This window comes from Ochotona princeps, chromosome 30, assembly GCF_030435755.1.
Source record: "Ochotona princeps isolate mOchPri1 chromosome 30, mOchPri1.hap1, whole genome shotgun sequence".
NCBI classification, from domain to species: Eukaryota; Metazoa; Chordata; class Mammalia; order Lagomorpha; family Ochotonidae; genus Ochotona; species Ochotona princeps.
Window position 1 is genome coordinate 16,135,349 of NC_080861.1, and position 15,811 is coordinate 16,151,159.

The 15,811-nt window shown below is 53.9% G+C and overlaps 1 protein-coding gene across 3 annotated transcripts in view; it reads left to right on the plus strand.

The window, feature by feature from the left end:
- Positions 1-14,489, plus strand: part of CMTM7 (CKLF like MARVEL transmembrane domain containing 7) — a 34,244-nt gene extending 19,755 nt beyond the window's left edge. The window contains exons 2-5 of one of the 3 annotated variants that reach the window (XM_058657038.1): positions 5,948-6,121; positions 8,911-9,009; positions 12,295-12,376; positions 14,020-14,296. In XM_058657038.1, coding sequence (XP_058513021.1) covers positions 5,948-6,121; positions 8,911-9,009; positions 12,295-12,376; positions 14,020-14,027 — 363 coding nt within the window. In that variant the 3' untranslated portion in view covers positions 14,028-14,296. Of the gene's footprint in view, positions 1-5,947; positions 6,122-8,910; positions 9,010-12,294; positions 12,377-14,013 lie in introns of all 3 variants that reach the window. The other 2 variants (XM_012927860.3, XM_058657037.1) reach the window with 2 other exon arrangements.
- The last annotated feature ends 1,322 nt before the right edge of the window (positions 14,490-15,811 follow it).

Consider the following 15,811-nt stretch of genomic DNA (forward strand, 5'->3'; position numbering starts at 1 on the left):
TTCACTGCCCGAATGACTACTAGTGGCCAGATCAAAGCCAGAAGCCTGGAGCTTCTTCTGGGTTTCCATGGCATGACGTGGGCCCAAGTTCTTGGACCAGCATTTCCTGCTTTCCCAAATGCATTAGCAGGGACCTGGATCAGAAGTGAAGCAGCTGGGATTCAAACCATCACCCTTTATTGGGGTGCTGGCACTGCTGCGAGTGGCCTAATCTGCCCCCAATGATTGTTTTTTTTAAATACTATTAATTTATTAGAAAGGCAGATTTACAGAGAGAAAAACCTTCTGTCTATTGGTTCACTCCCTGAATGACCACAGTGGCCGCAGCCGAGCCAGAAGCCTCCTTGGCCGTTCTCTGTGGAAAGCCGCTATGCTTCTGGGACCACACCAACATCCCTTCTAGAGGCCCAGCTGTTAGTCCAAGGAGGGAGGGAGGCTTGGTCCCCTCAGCTAGGACATGTGCAGAGCAAGCTCCTTTTCTGAGAACCTCTGCATAAATATCTCTTGTCCCTGAGGGCATGAAAACCAGAAGGACATGGGGAGGGAAGCATGAGTAGTGGACACTCTCAAACTGGGGAACACGAGGGCAGAGAGTGATTTGCAGAGAGTGTCTAGAATCCATCATTGTGGCACCACTGGTCACCTGTGGCTGTTGAAATGAGGACTGCGGTTCCTTAACAAGTACTCCATGACCGCAGGTGGGCCATTTCCATTGTCATGAAAGTTTGGAATCCTGCCTCCAGGCAGGGGTCTGCAGGGGGAATGAGAGTGAAAGGACAGTGGCCTGTGGCATCCTGAGGTGAGGATGCCCACATGGTCACAGGAAAGTAAAACAGAGAGGGCGCCTAGGGTTATTCCAGGTGCCACCTGCCATCAGTGTAGACTGGGGAGTCCTCATCACTCAGCGGGGGCTAGAGACTGCATGGTCTCTTGGCTGCAGTGGTGACTCAGTGAGTCAGTGAGTCATTGTCTGGTAGGGGCATGCCCTGCGGAGGATGTGAGAGGCACCTGTCACGAGGGTCTGCCAACATGCCCCGTGGCCTTTTGCATGGACCCTAGTAGGCGAAGGCGTCTCAGCGCTCCCTGGAGTACCTGCCTGGCCTTAGGTCTTCCCGGGTTGCCGGCGCCTTATGTAGATGCAACACAGTGGATGAGTGGGAGTGTTGACGAAGTGTCCAGTGGGAGAGGTGGCCAGGGGCAGGCTGCTGAGAGCAGGAAACTGAGGCTCAGGTAGAAGAAAAGGTTAAGAAGGGATGAAGCTGTGTGGTCTGTGGCAGCTGCCTGCGTGGGCTGGAGGGGGCCGGAGACCACCCCTTTTCAGCTCACCTGGGTGCTGAGTTACAACTCCCTGCACCTCAGCCCCTGGGGTGATTCCGCTCCCTGTGCAGCTGAGCCTGCCCCCATGGGGGCTTTCCTCTGGCCTGGGTTGCAGACACTGATGCACCTTGCACCCTGAGGGTTCCGGGGAGGCTGCGGAACACAGCTGCCCACCTGACGCCCCGGTCTGACGTCCATCAGGGTTGACTCGGCCACTATGGTATTGGCACAAGAGCTTTTCTATTTATTTGTTCGTTTATTTTGGCAAACAAGGGAGCCCCCGTTGCTAGGTGTGGCTGCGGTTGGGGGTGAACGGTTGCGTTTTTCACATTCCATTACGTGGAAGAAACCAAAACTGGCTGCCTGCTGGTGTAGGAAGCCCCCAAGCAGCACGCTGCCCCAGACCTGAGGACATGGGGTTTATTATGCTGCAAGTTTAAAAAGAAAAAGGAATGATGTTCTAACTTAACCTTGTGCTTTTAACAGGAAGAGTGATCATTACAAATCTCAATTCTTTTCCTTCTCCCTCTCCTGTCTTTATGGCTATTGAGAGAGAGAGAACGCTCCTATTTCTGGTTCACTTTCCTATTGCCCAACAACAACCAAGAGTAAACCTGGCCAAAGCTGGGAGCTGGGAACAGTCCCATTCTACCACGTCAGGTGGCAAGCACCTGGGACCTTGAGCCATCCCCACTGCTTCCCAGGGTCTACACCAGCAGGAAGCTGGAATCCAGAGGTGGAGCCCAGAATAGAACCTAGTCACTCCAACATAGGGTAGAGGGGTCTTAACCACCAGGATGAACACTCACCTCCGGGTTTTGGAAGGATTATTTGTTTTAGTCAAAAACTGGGGCTGTGCTAAATGCCCATCCATAAAGGACTGTTTGCATAGTGGATGGCGGCCAGGGACAGTCTGCTCACCCACAGGACAGCATCTGGACACCTCGTGGGCCACTGGAGCTAGAGGGAGAAGGTGAAGCCCTCCAGCCCAAACCTGTGAAGTTGACATGAAAATGCTATAAAAATGTGTCATCTAAAATTTGCCTTTTCTTTGCAAACTTCAGCTGTGATCCTGATCATGCAAGTGACTTGGTTTAAAAACCACCAAATCTCACTTCCCTCCACGGAGGCAGCCTGCTTAGCAGCCTTCCACTCCTCCACTTGTGTGGACTCTGACGCGCTGTGCCTCTCAGGGCACCACCTGCTGACTTGGCCACGCCGCTACAGACGCTAGCCGGCCTCAGGCCCAGCGCCCTGGCTTAGTTCTCTAGGCTGTGCTCTCTGCTTCGTGCTTGCACGGGATTTTTCTTTCTGCATCCAAAACTCTGTGCTTGCAGGGAGGACGCCAGGCCAGGCTGATGCTGGCGAGTGAGCAGGTGTCTAGGCTGTCAGTCCCATGGGTGACAGTAGGAAGGCTGTTCGTTGACACAGCAAGGGAAAGCGTCATCCCAGCGTCTGGACTGAGAAGCAGGCTAGAGCAACTGACCAGCATCCGGTGTCCCCAAACCAAAAAGCACCTGGTGGCATCTTCAGCCAGAGCCAGGCTTGCTCTGTGGACCAGACTTGGCAGGGGTGAGGATTCAGGCCTACTGAGCAAATCTCCATGCTTGCTGTTGTTCCCAAGAGCCGCACTCCCAGGCTAAGGCCCCAGGCCAGCCCTTGGGACACCTGGCTGGTATCGTCCCCCGAGGGCCAAGGCCGGGCTGGCTTGGGTATGGAGTCCTCAGGGGCCTGTTGTTTCTACTGTGCCTCCTGTGAAGTTGGAACCTACTCCTGTTTGCACACAAGTCATCTCTCTGGATGGAAAGCCCACAGAACGGTGTTTAGAAAGGACCCAGGCTCAAGTCCCAGCTGCTCAGCTTCTCATCTAGCTCCCTGCTTCCACACCTGGGAAAGCGCTGTGATGACCTGTCCTTGGGTCCATACCACCCCCATGGCAGACCCATAGAAGTTCCAAGCTCCTACCTGGCTTTAACCTGGCTCAGCACCAGCCATTACAGCCATTCAGAGAATGAAGTCAGTGGGACGGGAGATCTCTTTCTCTCTGTCCCTCCCTCTTTGCAAAGGAATGAAATAATTATTTTTTTCTTAATAGAGATTTATTTTTATTTGAAAGAGAAGAGACACACAGAGAGATCTCCCATCTTCTGGTTCACTTCCCACATAGCTACAATGGCTGAAGCTGAGCTGATCCAAAGCCAGGATCTAGGAGCTTCCTTCAGGTTTCCAATGTGGAGCAGGGTCCGAAGGACTTGAGCCATCCTGTGCTGTTTTTCCAGGCACATTAGCAGATAGCTGGACCAGAAATGGAGCAGCTGGGACACAAACTGGTGCCCATATGGGATGCTGGCACCACTGGCAGAGGGTTAACTTGCAATGTCACAGTACCATGCACTCAATATTTGCATTTTAAGATAGGCTTGCCCCACTGCAGATGAGTGTCAGTGTCAGCATGGGAGTGGGGAGACGCAACCCAAGGCCTATCAAAAAGGCCTGCCCAACGGGACTGACTGGACCACCAAAGCCTGACTCCCTTGCAGCTCTGTGAAGCAATGTGGAAGCAGAAGCCTTTGTCACCATAGCTGGCTGGCTCCAGGGGGAACTGAGAACATGAGAATACTCGCGCTGCTCCCTTAAAAAGGGAAATAGGCAGCCGTGGGGGTGGCAGGGCATCTGGAGCTCACCCCTCCCTCCTCCCGTTCGGCAGCGTGCCCTTCGGGCCCTTGCCCCGCTTGCTGTGGGAGTTTCTTTGCTGGCCGTTGTGTTTGTCCCTAAGGATCTGGATTGGTGCTGGATGGGACTGGAAGGTTTCATGCACTAAGACTGTATTCAGCCTTGACTGCCGTCACCAGAACCAGATTCATGTTGTGATTAAATTCTCCTTCCTGACATTTTGGGAGCCACACTGGGGTCAGGTGCTGGCATCCTCTGGCAGCTGTCCTAGGCCTGTGGGGTGTTCAACAGCACCTTCCTCCTCTACCTGCTCGTTATACCCACTGCTCGAAATCCCCACTCGTTATACCCACTGTGAATCTAAACATTGCCAAAAGTCCTATCGGACACAAAGTCACACACATAGTTTGAGGACCACTCTTGTATCTGCCATCTCCAAAAAGTTGGTGGAGGGACTGGCAGGATTGTAAGTCTAATCCTCTGCCTGCATCCCATATTGACACTGGTTCGAATCCCAGCTGACCCATTTCTGATCCAGCTGCCTGCCTGTAACCTAGAAAAGCAATAAAGAATGGCTGAAGCCCTTGGTCCCCTGCACTGACACGGGAGAGCCAGCACAGACATCTGGCTCCTGGTTTCAAATCAGCCCAGCTCTGGCCATGTGGTCATTTGAGTAGTGAACCAGTGGATAGATCTCTCTCTGTCTCTTTCTCTCTCTCTGTCTCTGTAACTCTGACTTTCAAATATAATAAATCTTTAAAAAGTGGGAATGCATAGTGTAAAAGCCTATGTATGGATTTCAGAAAACAGCCAATGTGTGCGCACACACATGCATGTGGGCACATGCCCTACCAGGAACATTTTCATGGCCTGTTAGCTTCAACAGGAAGGCCTTGAATCTGCACTTGAACTCATCTGTTCTCCCAATAATTGGGTGCGAGTTCTCTCTGCCCAGCAGTAAGCAAGCGTGGCTTCCTTTGGAGTATTTTTAAATGTTTTCATTTCCTTTGCAAGGCAGAGGGACAGATCTTCCTTGCGTTTGTTCACTCCTGCACCAGCCAGCGGGGTGGCACGGAGCCAGATACATGGAACTCAGTCTGGCTGTCCCACAGGGGCAGCAGGACTTGAGCCACCATCTGCTGCCTGCCAGGGTGCATGTCAGCTGGAGGCTGGGTCAGAAGTGGAGCCGGGACTCGAACCAGGCCTTGAACGAGGGTCTGCAATGCAGAATGAAAGTGTCCATGGCAGCATCTTCACCATGAGGTCAAGTGCCTAGCTCTGTGTGTGTGTGTGTGTGTGTTGGGGGTGTTACTGTGTCCTGAGAATAGCTGTTTTAAGGGAAAGCCACGAGACGTGGGAGAAGGGGCGTCTGGAGTCAGACGCGGATTCAAGCTCCACCTCCCCACCCACCCCCGCTGCTTATGAACGCAGTAGGCTTGGACTGATGGTTGAACCCCTTTCCTTGGTTTCCCCTGATGAAAACAGGGATGGTATTGTCCGCCTGGCAGAGTTCCGAGGGGCCTCCTTGAACTGAGGAGGCTACATTGTGTGGGTCTGAGTGCTGGGAAACTAGGCCACAGCTCACAGCCCTGCTGGAGAACCCCGAGGCCCAGCCTCACGCCGAGCTCCAGCCTTCGCCCCATGGAGGACAGGCAAGTAAACGGGAGGGTTCCACGTGGTCTCTTTCTCTGCCCTAGGGAGGCGTCCCCACTGGCGCAGCGTAACCAGCTTTGCAGGGTGGTGGCTGCAGCATTCACAGGCGGCACAGCTTTTAAAGGAGTCTGATACCACAGGGCATCACACTGTTCCAACTTGTGCAGAAATGACGCGAGTCGCAGCCGGTTGTGTGTGAGCCTCCATCCTTCCCTGCTGGCCACAGGGGTCTTGCGGCTGGGTCCTGGTGCGTCCGCCCTGAGTGCGCCTTGTTCTGATGGTGGTGGCATAATTTGTATTTCAGGTCACTCTGCTCATTGCCTTCCTGTGTGTGCGGAGCTCCCCCGGGACCCACTACAGTGCCTACAATTTCTTTGAAGTGGTCACCATGTGCGACTTGATCATGATACTGGCCTTCTACCTGGTCTACCTCTTCCGCTTCCACCGAGTGCTCACCTGTATCAGCTGGCCCCTGTCGGTAAGGGAGCTGGTGTGTCCTGACCTTGGAGGAGGAACTGTATGGGGGAGGTATTGTAGCTGGCTGAGCTAATGGGAATACTGGCCTTGAATGAGATTTGCCAGTGAAACATACTGGTAGCTGCCCAGGAGGCAAGTCACAAGTTACCACCTTTATTGATGGATAGTACATCTTTAAAAAAAAAAAAAATTAAGCTTAAAAAAAGAATAAGTTTCCTTCTTACAATGAAGCGATGGTCCACTTTATGGATATACAATATTTTATTTTATTTCTCATCAACAGTTGTTCAGGATTTGATTTTTCCCCCCTTTGGACAGTGCTGCTATGAATATTCATGTCTGGCTTTTGGGACTTCGGGACAAATTGGTTGTACCGTTTTCTTTTCTGGACAGTGTATGAGGATTCCAGTTTCTTCATATCCCTGCTAATATTTGTTATTATCTGAGCTTTTGCTTTAAGGGTGATTTATTTAGTTGAATGGTAGAATGGCAGAGAGGAGGCGGAGAGTCACGAGAGATCTTCCATCCACTGACTTATTCCCCAGATGGCTACAGTGTCCACTTCCAGGCCAGGCTGAAGCCCAGAATGCAATCCAAGTTTCCCATGCAGGTGACAGGTACCCAGGTACCTGGGCCACCATCCATCCCCTGCCGGACCAAAGGCAGGCTATTCAGTATGGGATGTAGGGATCCCAAGTGGCATTTTACTGTGCTGTGCCACGGCATTGCCCCCTTACCTGACTTTCTAATAAAATTGATTTACTCATCTACTTATTTTTACTTGAAAGAGTTACAGAGGAGAGACAGAGACGGAGAGAGACAGAGATCGTCCCATCCACTGGTTCACTCCCCAAATGCATGCAACAGTCAGAGCTGGGGTGTTCTGAAACCAGGGCAGCCAGGAGCTGCTTCCAACTCTCCCACGTGGGTCATGGGGACTCAAGAACTTGGGCCATCCTCCACTACTTTCCCAGGGCATTAACGGGGAGCTGGATTGAAAGCGGGGCTCTAACTGATGCTCCTGTGGGATGCTGACCGTGCAGGCAGCAGACCAAGCACAGGCCCCCATTTCAGCAATGTAGTTAAGCATCTGTCTTGTCTGTAGCTGTTCATAGTGTCTTTGTACAAGTTTGACATTTTGAGTCCCCTCCCTGCCACCTCTTGTCCTTGAAGTATCTCCAGCCACAGGTATATTGATTTTGTTGAACTTTTCAGAGTTTTCTGAAAAGTTCTGTGTGTTCTTGGCGTTTCTCTGTTATCAGTTTCTGCTAAGAAACTGGATGTTGTTTCCCAGTTGTTTTTCTAGAATAGGGAAATTTTCCTTTAATATTTCATTAAATACATTTTTTAAGCTCAGCTTCTCTCTCTGCACCTTCTGGGACTCCCATTACTCCGATATTTGACCTTTTAATAGTGTCTTTCAGTTCTTGAATACTTTCCTTAGCTTCACCCAGCTCTGCTTCCAGGTGTTTGTTTGTTGCCTCCTGGTGACAGGAAATATCTTCCAATTCTGAGGTTCTTTCATCTGCCTCCTTCATTCTATTTTGGAGACTCTCCATTTTGGAGACTCTCCACTGCACTTTTAATTTGCTCTACTGTATTTTTCATTTTTGATAGATCAGCTTTCATTTGATTCATTTCCTGTGTGACATAGTCCTTAAATTCCTTGAACTTTGGCTTTACGTGCCACTCGTTGTTGATAAGAAGCTGTAAAACAAGTGTTTTGAATTCTGTATCCCCCATTTTCTCAATGTCTTCTTCAGTTAACTCAGGTTGGCAAAAGCTCCTTCGCAGGGGAGTCTTCAGTAATATTCATTGTGCCTTTGTCTCCTCTTTTGCTCTTGCTCATTGTACTTCTGGTTAGCAGATTCTTCTCCTTGGGGCAGGTTACTAGGTTGTGTCACTCACCAGTCTACAATTTGATTTTACTTATTGTGGTTGGTACACGGCTCTTAGTTTGCAGTCACTTGTGCCACTCCCTCCAGCGAGTTTCAGGTCTGGGTTCCTATGTTAGACTTCCACCGTGGTCTCCGTAGCCCTAGGTCCTGTCTCGCCAGTCTCCACCTCCTGTGATTCCGTGCTGAGGCTGCACCGTTGTCTGTACGACCTTTCTCCCACTTCCAGTTGGAGCAGTTCCCAGGATTAGGGAGACACCAGGAGTCCTACATGGCTAGGTTGTTGATGGCGGTAATCTTGCAGGAACTTGTTGGCCATTTGGTCTGAAGGCCATATGGACCTATTTTGACCCGTACGATGCCAAGCCTCCAGCTGCTTCTGACATAGTCCCTGCCCAGCTCAGCCTGTTTCCATCACAGGCAGTGGAAGGGGTGGCCAGGATGGCGGTAGACCCAGGCGAGAGAAAGCCAGCCCTGCTGGCAGCCTCCTGGGCAGGGAGCATGGCCTAAGCTGGGCTCAATGAGGACAGGAAGCCGCAGCATGAGAACAGAGCAGGAGGCACGAGCCCTGGGCCCTGCACCCACAGAAGTGCTGGGCAGCCAGGAACTTCCTGTGAAGCAGAAGAGAAAGGTGCCCCTGTCCCTCAGATGCTGCTGGAGCTGCTGGCTCCACTACTGCGATTCAATCCTGCAGCCCGGGTTTTGCCAGGCGCTGCTGAGCCAGAGGTCCGGCCGGTCTGCAAGTGGCTCTCTTGCCTGGCCTCGCCTCTCCCTTGCACGGCCTCTTCCTGCTTGCTGCGAGCTGTGCCGAGCCCCTGGCGGCAGCATCGTCTGCCTTCCTCTCCTCTGGCAGCCGAGCCCCTCCCTGACTTGCGTGCCTTCTTCTCACCCCCAGGAACTCCTGCACTATTTAATTGGCACCCTGCTCCTCCTCATCGCCTGCATCGTGGTCGCCTCCAGGAGGGACAGCTACAGCAGCCTGGTGGCTGGAACGGTGAGGCTGTACCCCCGGGGGACTTCAGGGGTCTCAGCATGCAGGCTGCTCCTCATCCTACTGGGGGGTAGAGGTGGGAGGTTTGCTCTCTGGAGTTGCCTTTCTCTGCACAGTGCACACCTGCTCACACCCAGCCAAGGAACCTAAAGCTAGGGGTGCATGGCAGAGGGCCCCAGAAGATGGATCGTCAGGGCTGGGGGTGAATTTGAGTGGCCCTGGCCCGTCTGTGACAGGCATGACTTCAGTTGCGGGGGAAGTGGGCTGAAAGCCACATACCCACACTGAGCATTTGCCTGTAGCTAGCTGCTCAAAAAAAAAAAGCAGGGGCCCCCTGTGGGCCCCAGGAAAGAGGAACTCCGAACCATCAGTGTTGTCCTACCTTTGCCATTTGTGATTTTTAACAATAGCCGGGCCATAAAATAATACTCCTGCATGGGTCAGAGGTACAACCTGGTCCATGCTGCGGTAACCATGAACATGGGTAGACTGACATGAACAAAAATACACACAGATACTGCGAGACAGGTATGTTATGCATTATGTTTTAAAGATATGCAGCCCAAGCCATCCTGTAACTTTTTTTGCCTTTTGTAAGAGGTCTGCCATGCTTCCGTCCACTGGTTCATCCACCCCCAATGCCTGCAGCCGCCGTGCCTGGGCTGGACCCGGGCTGTGTGCCAGGCACTCAGAGCTGGGTCACCCCCCTGTGTGGCAGGGACTCAGCCATTTGAGCCATCCTGCCCTGCTGCTTCCCACGGTCTGCATGAGCAGGAAGCTAGAAGCTGGGAGCTGGCACTGGGACTCAAACACGGGAGCTTGGGTCAGGCTGCATGTGTCCCCAGCAGGGGCCTAACCACCAGGCCCAACACCCGCCCCTGGTTTCTGATTTCACTCACCGTGCACGGTTCATTGCCTGTGGCCCGCTACTGATCTGCTTCACTGGCAAACAGGCAGGACCTTTAGAGTGAGTTTTCAGTCACACACTAGCAAAATCCTACAGACTTTGGCCCTGGAGCGGATCAGCTCCTTGGAATTCCACCAAGGGATCAGTCTGTCCCTGCCCAGGTTGGCACTGGGACAGCCATGTGGCCGAGTGTCACTGTGAAGATGTCTAAATGCCTGAATGCTGATGGCCCTAGTATACCTCCCTCCTCACAGCCCCCTCGCCATCCCCCACCACCCGCAGGTGACAGGGCAGGCTGTGGGGTGGTGGGTGGGGGAGGCATGGGGAAACCCCTGCCCATTGTGTTTCAGGGCCCACGCATGAAGACTCCCACTTGCAGCTCATGTTGCCCAGAACTGCAGGCACCCCTGGTATCCCCGCAGCTCACGCTGGTCCTGCACTGCCTTTGTGCAAGAGACCACAGCTGGGCTGTGAGGAGACTGGAAGATGCAGCCTCTTCCTTGTGAGAACATGGTCCCCCCACTTAGGAGACGAGGGCAGGGCATGTGGCAGCCATGAACACACAGCGCATTGCCATCTGGTGTCGCATGATGTAGCAATGCAGAAATGAGCTGTTCAATTATGCAGCGCAGACAGCTGGGTGACGGGCTGGTGAACAGGGTACTAACTGGGCCGCATGGGGTCAGGACTGGCTGACAGGCTGCCCACACCGACCCTGTGTCCCAGAGCATTGGTACCCAAGGAACCAAAGGGAAGAGGATGCTGTTAGGGAAGGATGGGTGTGGGCCGCCAGGAGCAGCTGCTGTGTCACCCAGCAGGCTGACTTAGGGTAAGGAGCTGGGCGTGTAGCTGATCTCCCCTCCCAACAGCTATTCAAAGCCGTCTTGTAGGTGTCAGTCACACAAGGGTGGGTGGTGGCATGGGCGACCCAGATGCCTTTGGGTGTGACTCCTCCCTGCTCTGGCTGCCGTGTGGGCCTGCTGTCAGCTTGGCTGTCAGTGCAGGGGGCTGGGGAGTCAGCGCCCACCTTGCAGAGTTGTGAGAGTGCGGGAAAGCACGCAGCATCCGTGGGCACACAGCGCGTACTCGGAGGGCCTAGCTACTCTGTGGCTGCTCGTGGGCACTGCAAGGAAAGTAACTGCTGGCCACCAAGTCCCCAGGACTCCTGTGTCTGTCTGTGCCTGCCTCCCCAGACACCCTTTTCTGTGTGAGGAGGCCGTGCCAAGCTGGACTAGGCCAGCTGCCCTTGCACTTAAGCTCTGGGCAGACCTGAGACAGGGCAAGAACAGTGCCTCAAACTTTTTTTTTTTGCCTCCTACTATGCAAATCTGTGTAACCACAGAACTAAGAGAGGCCCAGCTTTGGGTTCTCACACAACTCCAGAATCAGGCCAGGATAGAGATGTGAACCATGCTGCCATGCCGATAAAACCTACTTGAACATGGAGAAAAATGTTCAGTTATTATGTTTACTTGCTCTCAAAGGCAGAACAGAGTTCCTATCTGTTGGGTCACGTCCCAGATGCCCCCAGTAGCATGAACTGGGTCGGACCATAGCCAGGTGTTCTATCCACGTCTCCCACAGAGGTGCCAGGGACCCAGGGACTGCAGCCATCGCCTGTGTCTCCCAGGGTGTGTGTAAACAGGAAGCTAGATCAGAAGCAGAGGCGGGACTCGAACAAGGCCTCGTGCAGCAGTCCCACGTGGCATCTCGGCTGCTGTGCCACATGCCTGTTTCTGAACACTCGAAAGGTAGAATCCCTCCTTTTCCTTTCTCAGACTGACTGGCTGATTTGAAAGGCAGAGCAACAGAGTTCTCCCACCCTCTGGTTCACTCCCCAAATAGCCTGAACAGCCAGACTGGGCCAAGCTGAAGCCAGAAGCTCCATCTGGCTCTCACGTGTGGTTGGCAGGGCCTTACCTATTTGGACAATCTGCTGCTGCTTTCCCAGGTGCATTAGCAGGGCGCTGGGTCAGAAGTGGAGCAGCTGGGACTTGAACTGGTAGCCAGATGGGCTTTCAGCATTGGAAACAGCAGTTGAACATCCTCCCTCCCTCCCTCCCTCCCTGTTTTTCTTTCTGGTTAGTCTGGGATGTTGCAATTTAAATTGGCCCCAACTCAGCTCTAAACCCAAACCTGGGCACTGGCCTGGACAAGAGAGACAAGGGCCAAGGGTTGAGACTCAGGCCTGGCTGCTGGCCCAACCCAACCCCATGCAGGGCACCTGCCCCTTGGGGTTTCCTTTATGCCCCAGAGCAAGGACAAACTGGTCAGGTCCTACAAACACTGTGCTCCCTCCCAGCTTCTGGCCACAGCCAGGAAAAACAGCAAACAGCGGCAAAGAGATGGGGCAGCCAACACACCTCCCCTCTCTATTCCAGGTCTTCGGCTTCATGGCCACCTTCCTCTGCACAGCCAGCGTATGGTTGTCCTACAAGATCTCATGTGTGATGCAGTCCACAGGTGAGCTGAGTCTGTGCAGGTGTACTGCACTTGGGGGTGTCACATGCACACGGAGGGACCAACCCCCCTTGCTGTATGAGCGCAGGACAGTGGACCCTGCCCTGGTCCCACCTCCTCACACTGGGGGATGAGGGAGTGCCCTGTGTGGGGGTGTATTGACATCTCAGCCTCTGAAGGCCTCTCTGGAGTTTTCTTTAAGATTGTCAAAGACAAGGCCTGGTGCCATAGCCCAGCAGCTAAAGTCTTCGCCTTGCACGTGCCAGGATCCCATATGTGTGCCAGTTCTAATCCTGGAGGCCCTGCTTCCCATCCAGCTCCCTGCTTGTGGCCTAGGAAAGCAGTCAAGGATGGCCCAAGGCCTTGGGAACCTGCACCTGCATGGGAGACCCGGAGGAGGCTACAGGTGCCTGGCTTCACAATGGCACAGCTATGGCCATTGCAGCCACTTGGGGAGTAAATCAACAGATGGAAGATCTTCCTCTCTGTCTCTCCTTGCCTCTATATATCTGACTTTCCAGTAAAAATAAAATAACATTGCCAAAGAGTGAAAGAAAAAATGTATATATATTTTTATTAAAAACCCTACACAGAAAGAACACCTGGGTGTCTGGCCTCCCAGTAGTTCCTCTTTGAGAAACAGACACACATGTTGCTTCACTATTATGTTGAAAGATTGATCGATTCTGAAGGCCGAGAGAGAGGGAGAGAGAGAGATCCTCCATCTGCTAGTTTACTCCCCACATGACTACAACAGCCCTGGCTGAACTACGCTGCAGCCCTGAACCAAGGACTCCCACATGGGCGGCCAAGACCCACAGACCTGAGCTCTCTACTGCTGCCTTGCCATGCCTGCTTCTTGCAGCCAGAACTGCACAAATATGGGATGCCTGTATCGCACACAGCGTCCTAACGCACAGCGCCACGATGCCGGCCCCCACGGGGTGTTCTCTGATGGGGCGTCTGTCCGTAACTTGATGGGTTTCTGCTACTCAGCTCTCATCGACAATCTCCCAGTTGTTGTGAGCAATTCTCTCTCATTTTTCTTTCATTCTTATGCATTTTTGTTGGAGAGACAGTGACAGAGAAGTGTGCAGTTCTCTGATTCTCCCCTCAAAACATCCTCAACAGCCCAGGCAGGGCCAGGAGCTGGGAACTCATCTCCCCATGGCTGGCAGGGAGCAGGAAGGTGGACGGGGAGTTGGAACCGACACCCAGGCCCCTGCTAGGAGACATGGGCTCTCCCAAGCAGCAACCTCACCCTGCCTCATACTTTTTTTTTTTTTTTTTGGTTAACCACTAAGACCAACCTTAAATTGGATGCTTAATTAAAAAAAAAAAATTTTTGTGTCCAATTTTCATTTATATTTGGAAGGTGGAAAGAAAAATCTTCCATCTGCTGGTTCAATGCCAGCAGCATTCAGGACTAGGCCAGGTCAAAACCAGGAGCCAGGAACTCCTTCCAGGCCTCCAGCGTGGGTGGCCGAGGTCCAGGCTCTCGAGTCTTCCTTCACTTCCCACGCGCAGTAGCAGGGAGCGGGATAGGAAGCAGGGACCCCAGGGGAAGCTGGCTGGCGTGGCAGGGTTGGGGGAGGTGGTGGGCTCGAAGCTGTGCTGACTTGGCTGTTCTCTTTCTAAAGATCCAGCTGTCTGACAAGGCCACAAGTCCCCGCACCGGGGGCTCTGCAGCACGGGCGGCCAGCAGCCAGGAGGACTGGCGGCCCCAGGCAAGACTTCTGGACAGTTCCTGTGCTCAACTATCAGCCGGGCCGGCAGGTGCCAGGGAGCTGGGCCTGCAGCTTCCTCCTCCGCTGGCCAGAGCCACTGGAGAACATTGCCATGGAAATCCACTGTCCTCACTCCCACCTCGGAGTGCCAACAGCACAGGGATCCTGAGGCATCCCACAGGCCCCTGGTCCCTCCGGCTGGACCCCAGGCCTGAACTCACCTGGGCCAGGAGTGAGGTGTGCAGCGTGGCCTGCCTACCCACACGAAGACCTCTCATCTCCTTTCCTTGTCTCTGTATTTGTGGACTTGATGTGTTTTTCATTGTGTTTTTTGTTAGTCTGTTTTTTTAAATAAAATACTGACTTGGCCCACGGCAGAAGATTTCTTAGGCAACCGGAAGAAGTCTTAGAAGGCGGCCTTGCCAGGGACGAGCTCTCCTGCACACAAGCTCCAGGGACCCACCTTGCTAACCTGTCACACGCCCACCGTCTTCTCCCTTGTGAGTGATGGTCATGGGTTGGGCTTTAGGGTTTTGGTAAACATGTTGCTGAGAGCATGACAAGCTGGGCATACGTCATGCCTCTGCACTGCACCCCTAAAAATAGATGGTTTACCTAAAAAAATGTACCTGATGGTGATTTGGGGGGGGTGGACAAAAAGCAGTGCAGGACCCCAGGTGCTGAAAGAACAAACATTAGACCCAAGCTGAAGCAGGAGAGCCCCACGGCTCTGTCTCAGCCAGTGTGAGGCCTGCAGCCCCGCCCAGTGGCCTGGCACAGCATCCACCTCCGGCAGGTGGCGGGGAGGAGGGGGCAGTCACAGGTGGGCTTGAGCAAAGGTGGGAGAGAAGGGAGTCAAGGGGCCTTCCCTAGGGACCAGCAGCTCCTCTGGCCCATTACGGCAACCTGAGGTTCCTAGTGCTGGCATCTGTGGGCACAAGGAGCTCTAGGAGATGCAGCCCCCCCCCCCGGGCCGGGACCACCCCTCCAGCGTGGAGCCTGTAGCTGGTGGGGCCTGGAGGAAGCTTCCATGGTTGTGGCCCACGGCCACGGAGCCGCCTGCCCCTGAGAGCCTCATAAGCGAGCCGCGGCCAGCAGAGCTCCGCCAAAGGAATGGGGGATAAACATGAAGTGGGTGAAGGAGCTGGGCTTTGCACCTGGGCCTGGGACAGCGGCTGGGCCCAGCCACCTCCTGGGTCACCAGCCAGGCCACCATCCCAGGCAGAGGGCAGAGGTGAGGGAGAAGGGACCAAGCCCAGGACTCCCCTTCCCTACAAGCTCCCAGGCCCCTGTCCACCTGCCGTGGAAACACAGGAGGACTTGCTGGGGGGCGTCCCCAGCAGCCACCACTTCCCTGCCCCTACCCCCAGCCTCTGGCGGTTTCTGCTGCATCCTGTTAACTCCCAGGGGGTGCTTCGGGGCTCACCAACACCTGACTGTGTCGAAGTTCAAGTTCATGCGAACCTCTTCCAACCTCCTCTCCCAGCCATCCCAACAAACAGGAAACATCAGGGATAGGGAGATAGCCTGTGTAGTCCCTGAGCCTGCCCCCACAGTACCTGTGCCCCGCCTGCTTGAGGTGAAGGCCAGGCCGGGGTGGGCACAGCCAGGTGCTGAATATCCTGCCACAAGGTGGGGGCCCTCTGGAGAGATGCCCACATCCCGGTCACAGTGCCTCGTTTGCGTCCCAGCCCTTCTGGTTTCAATCCCA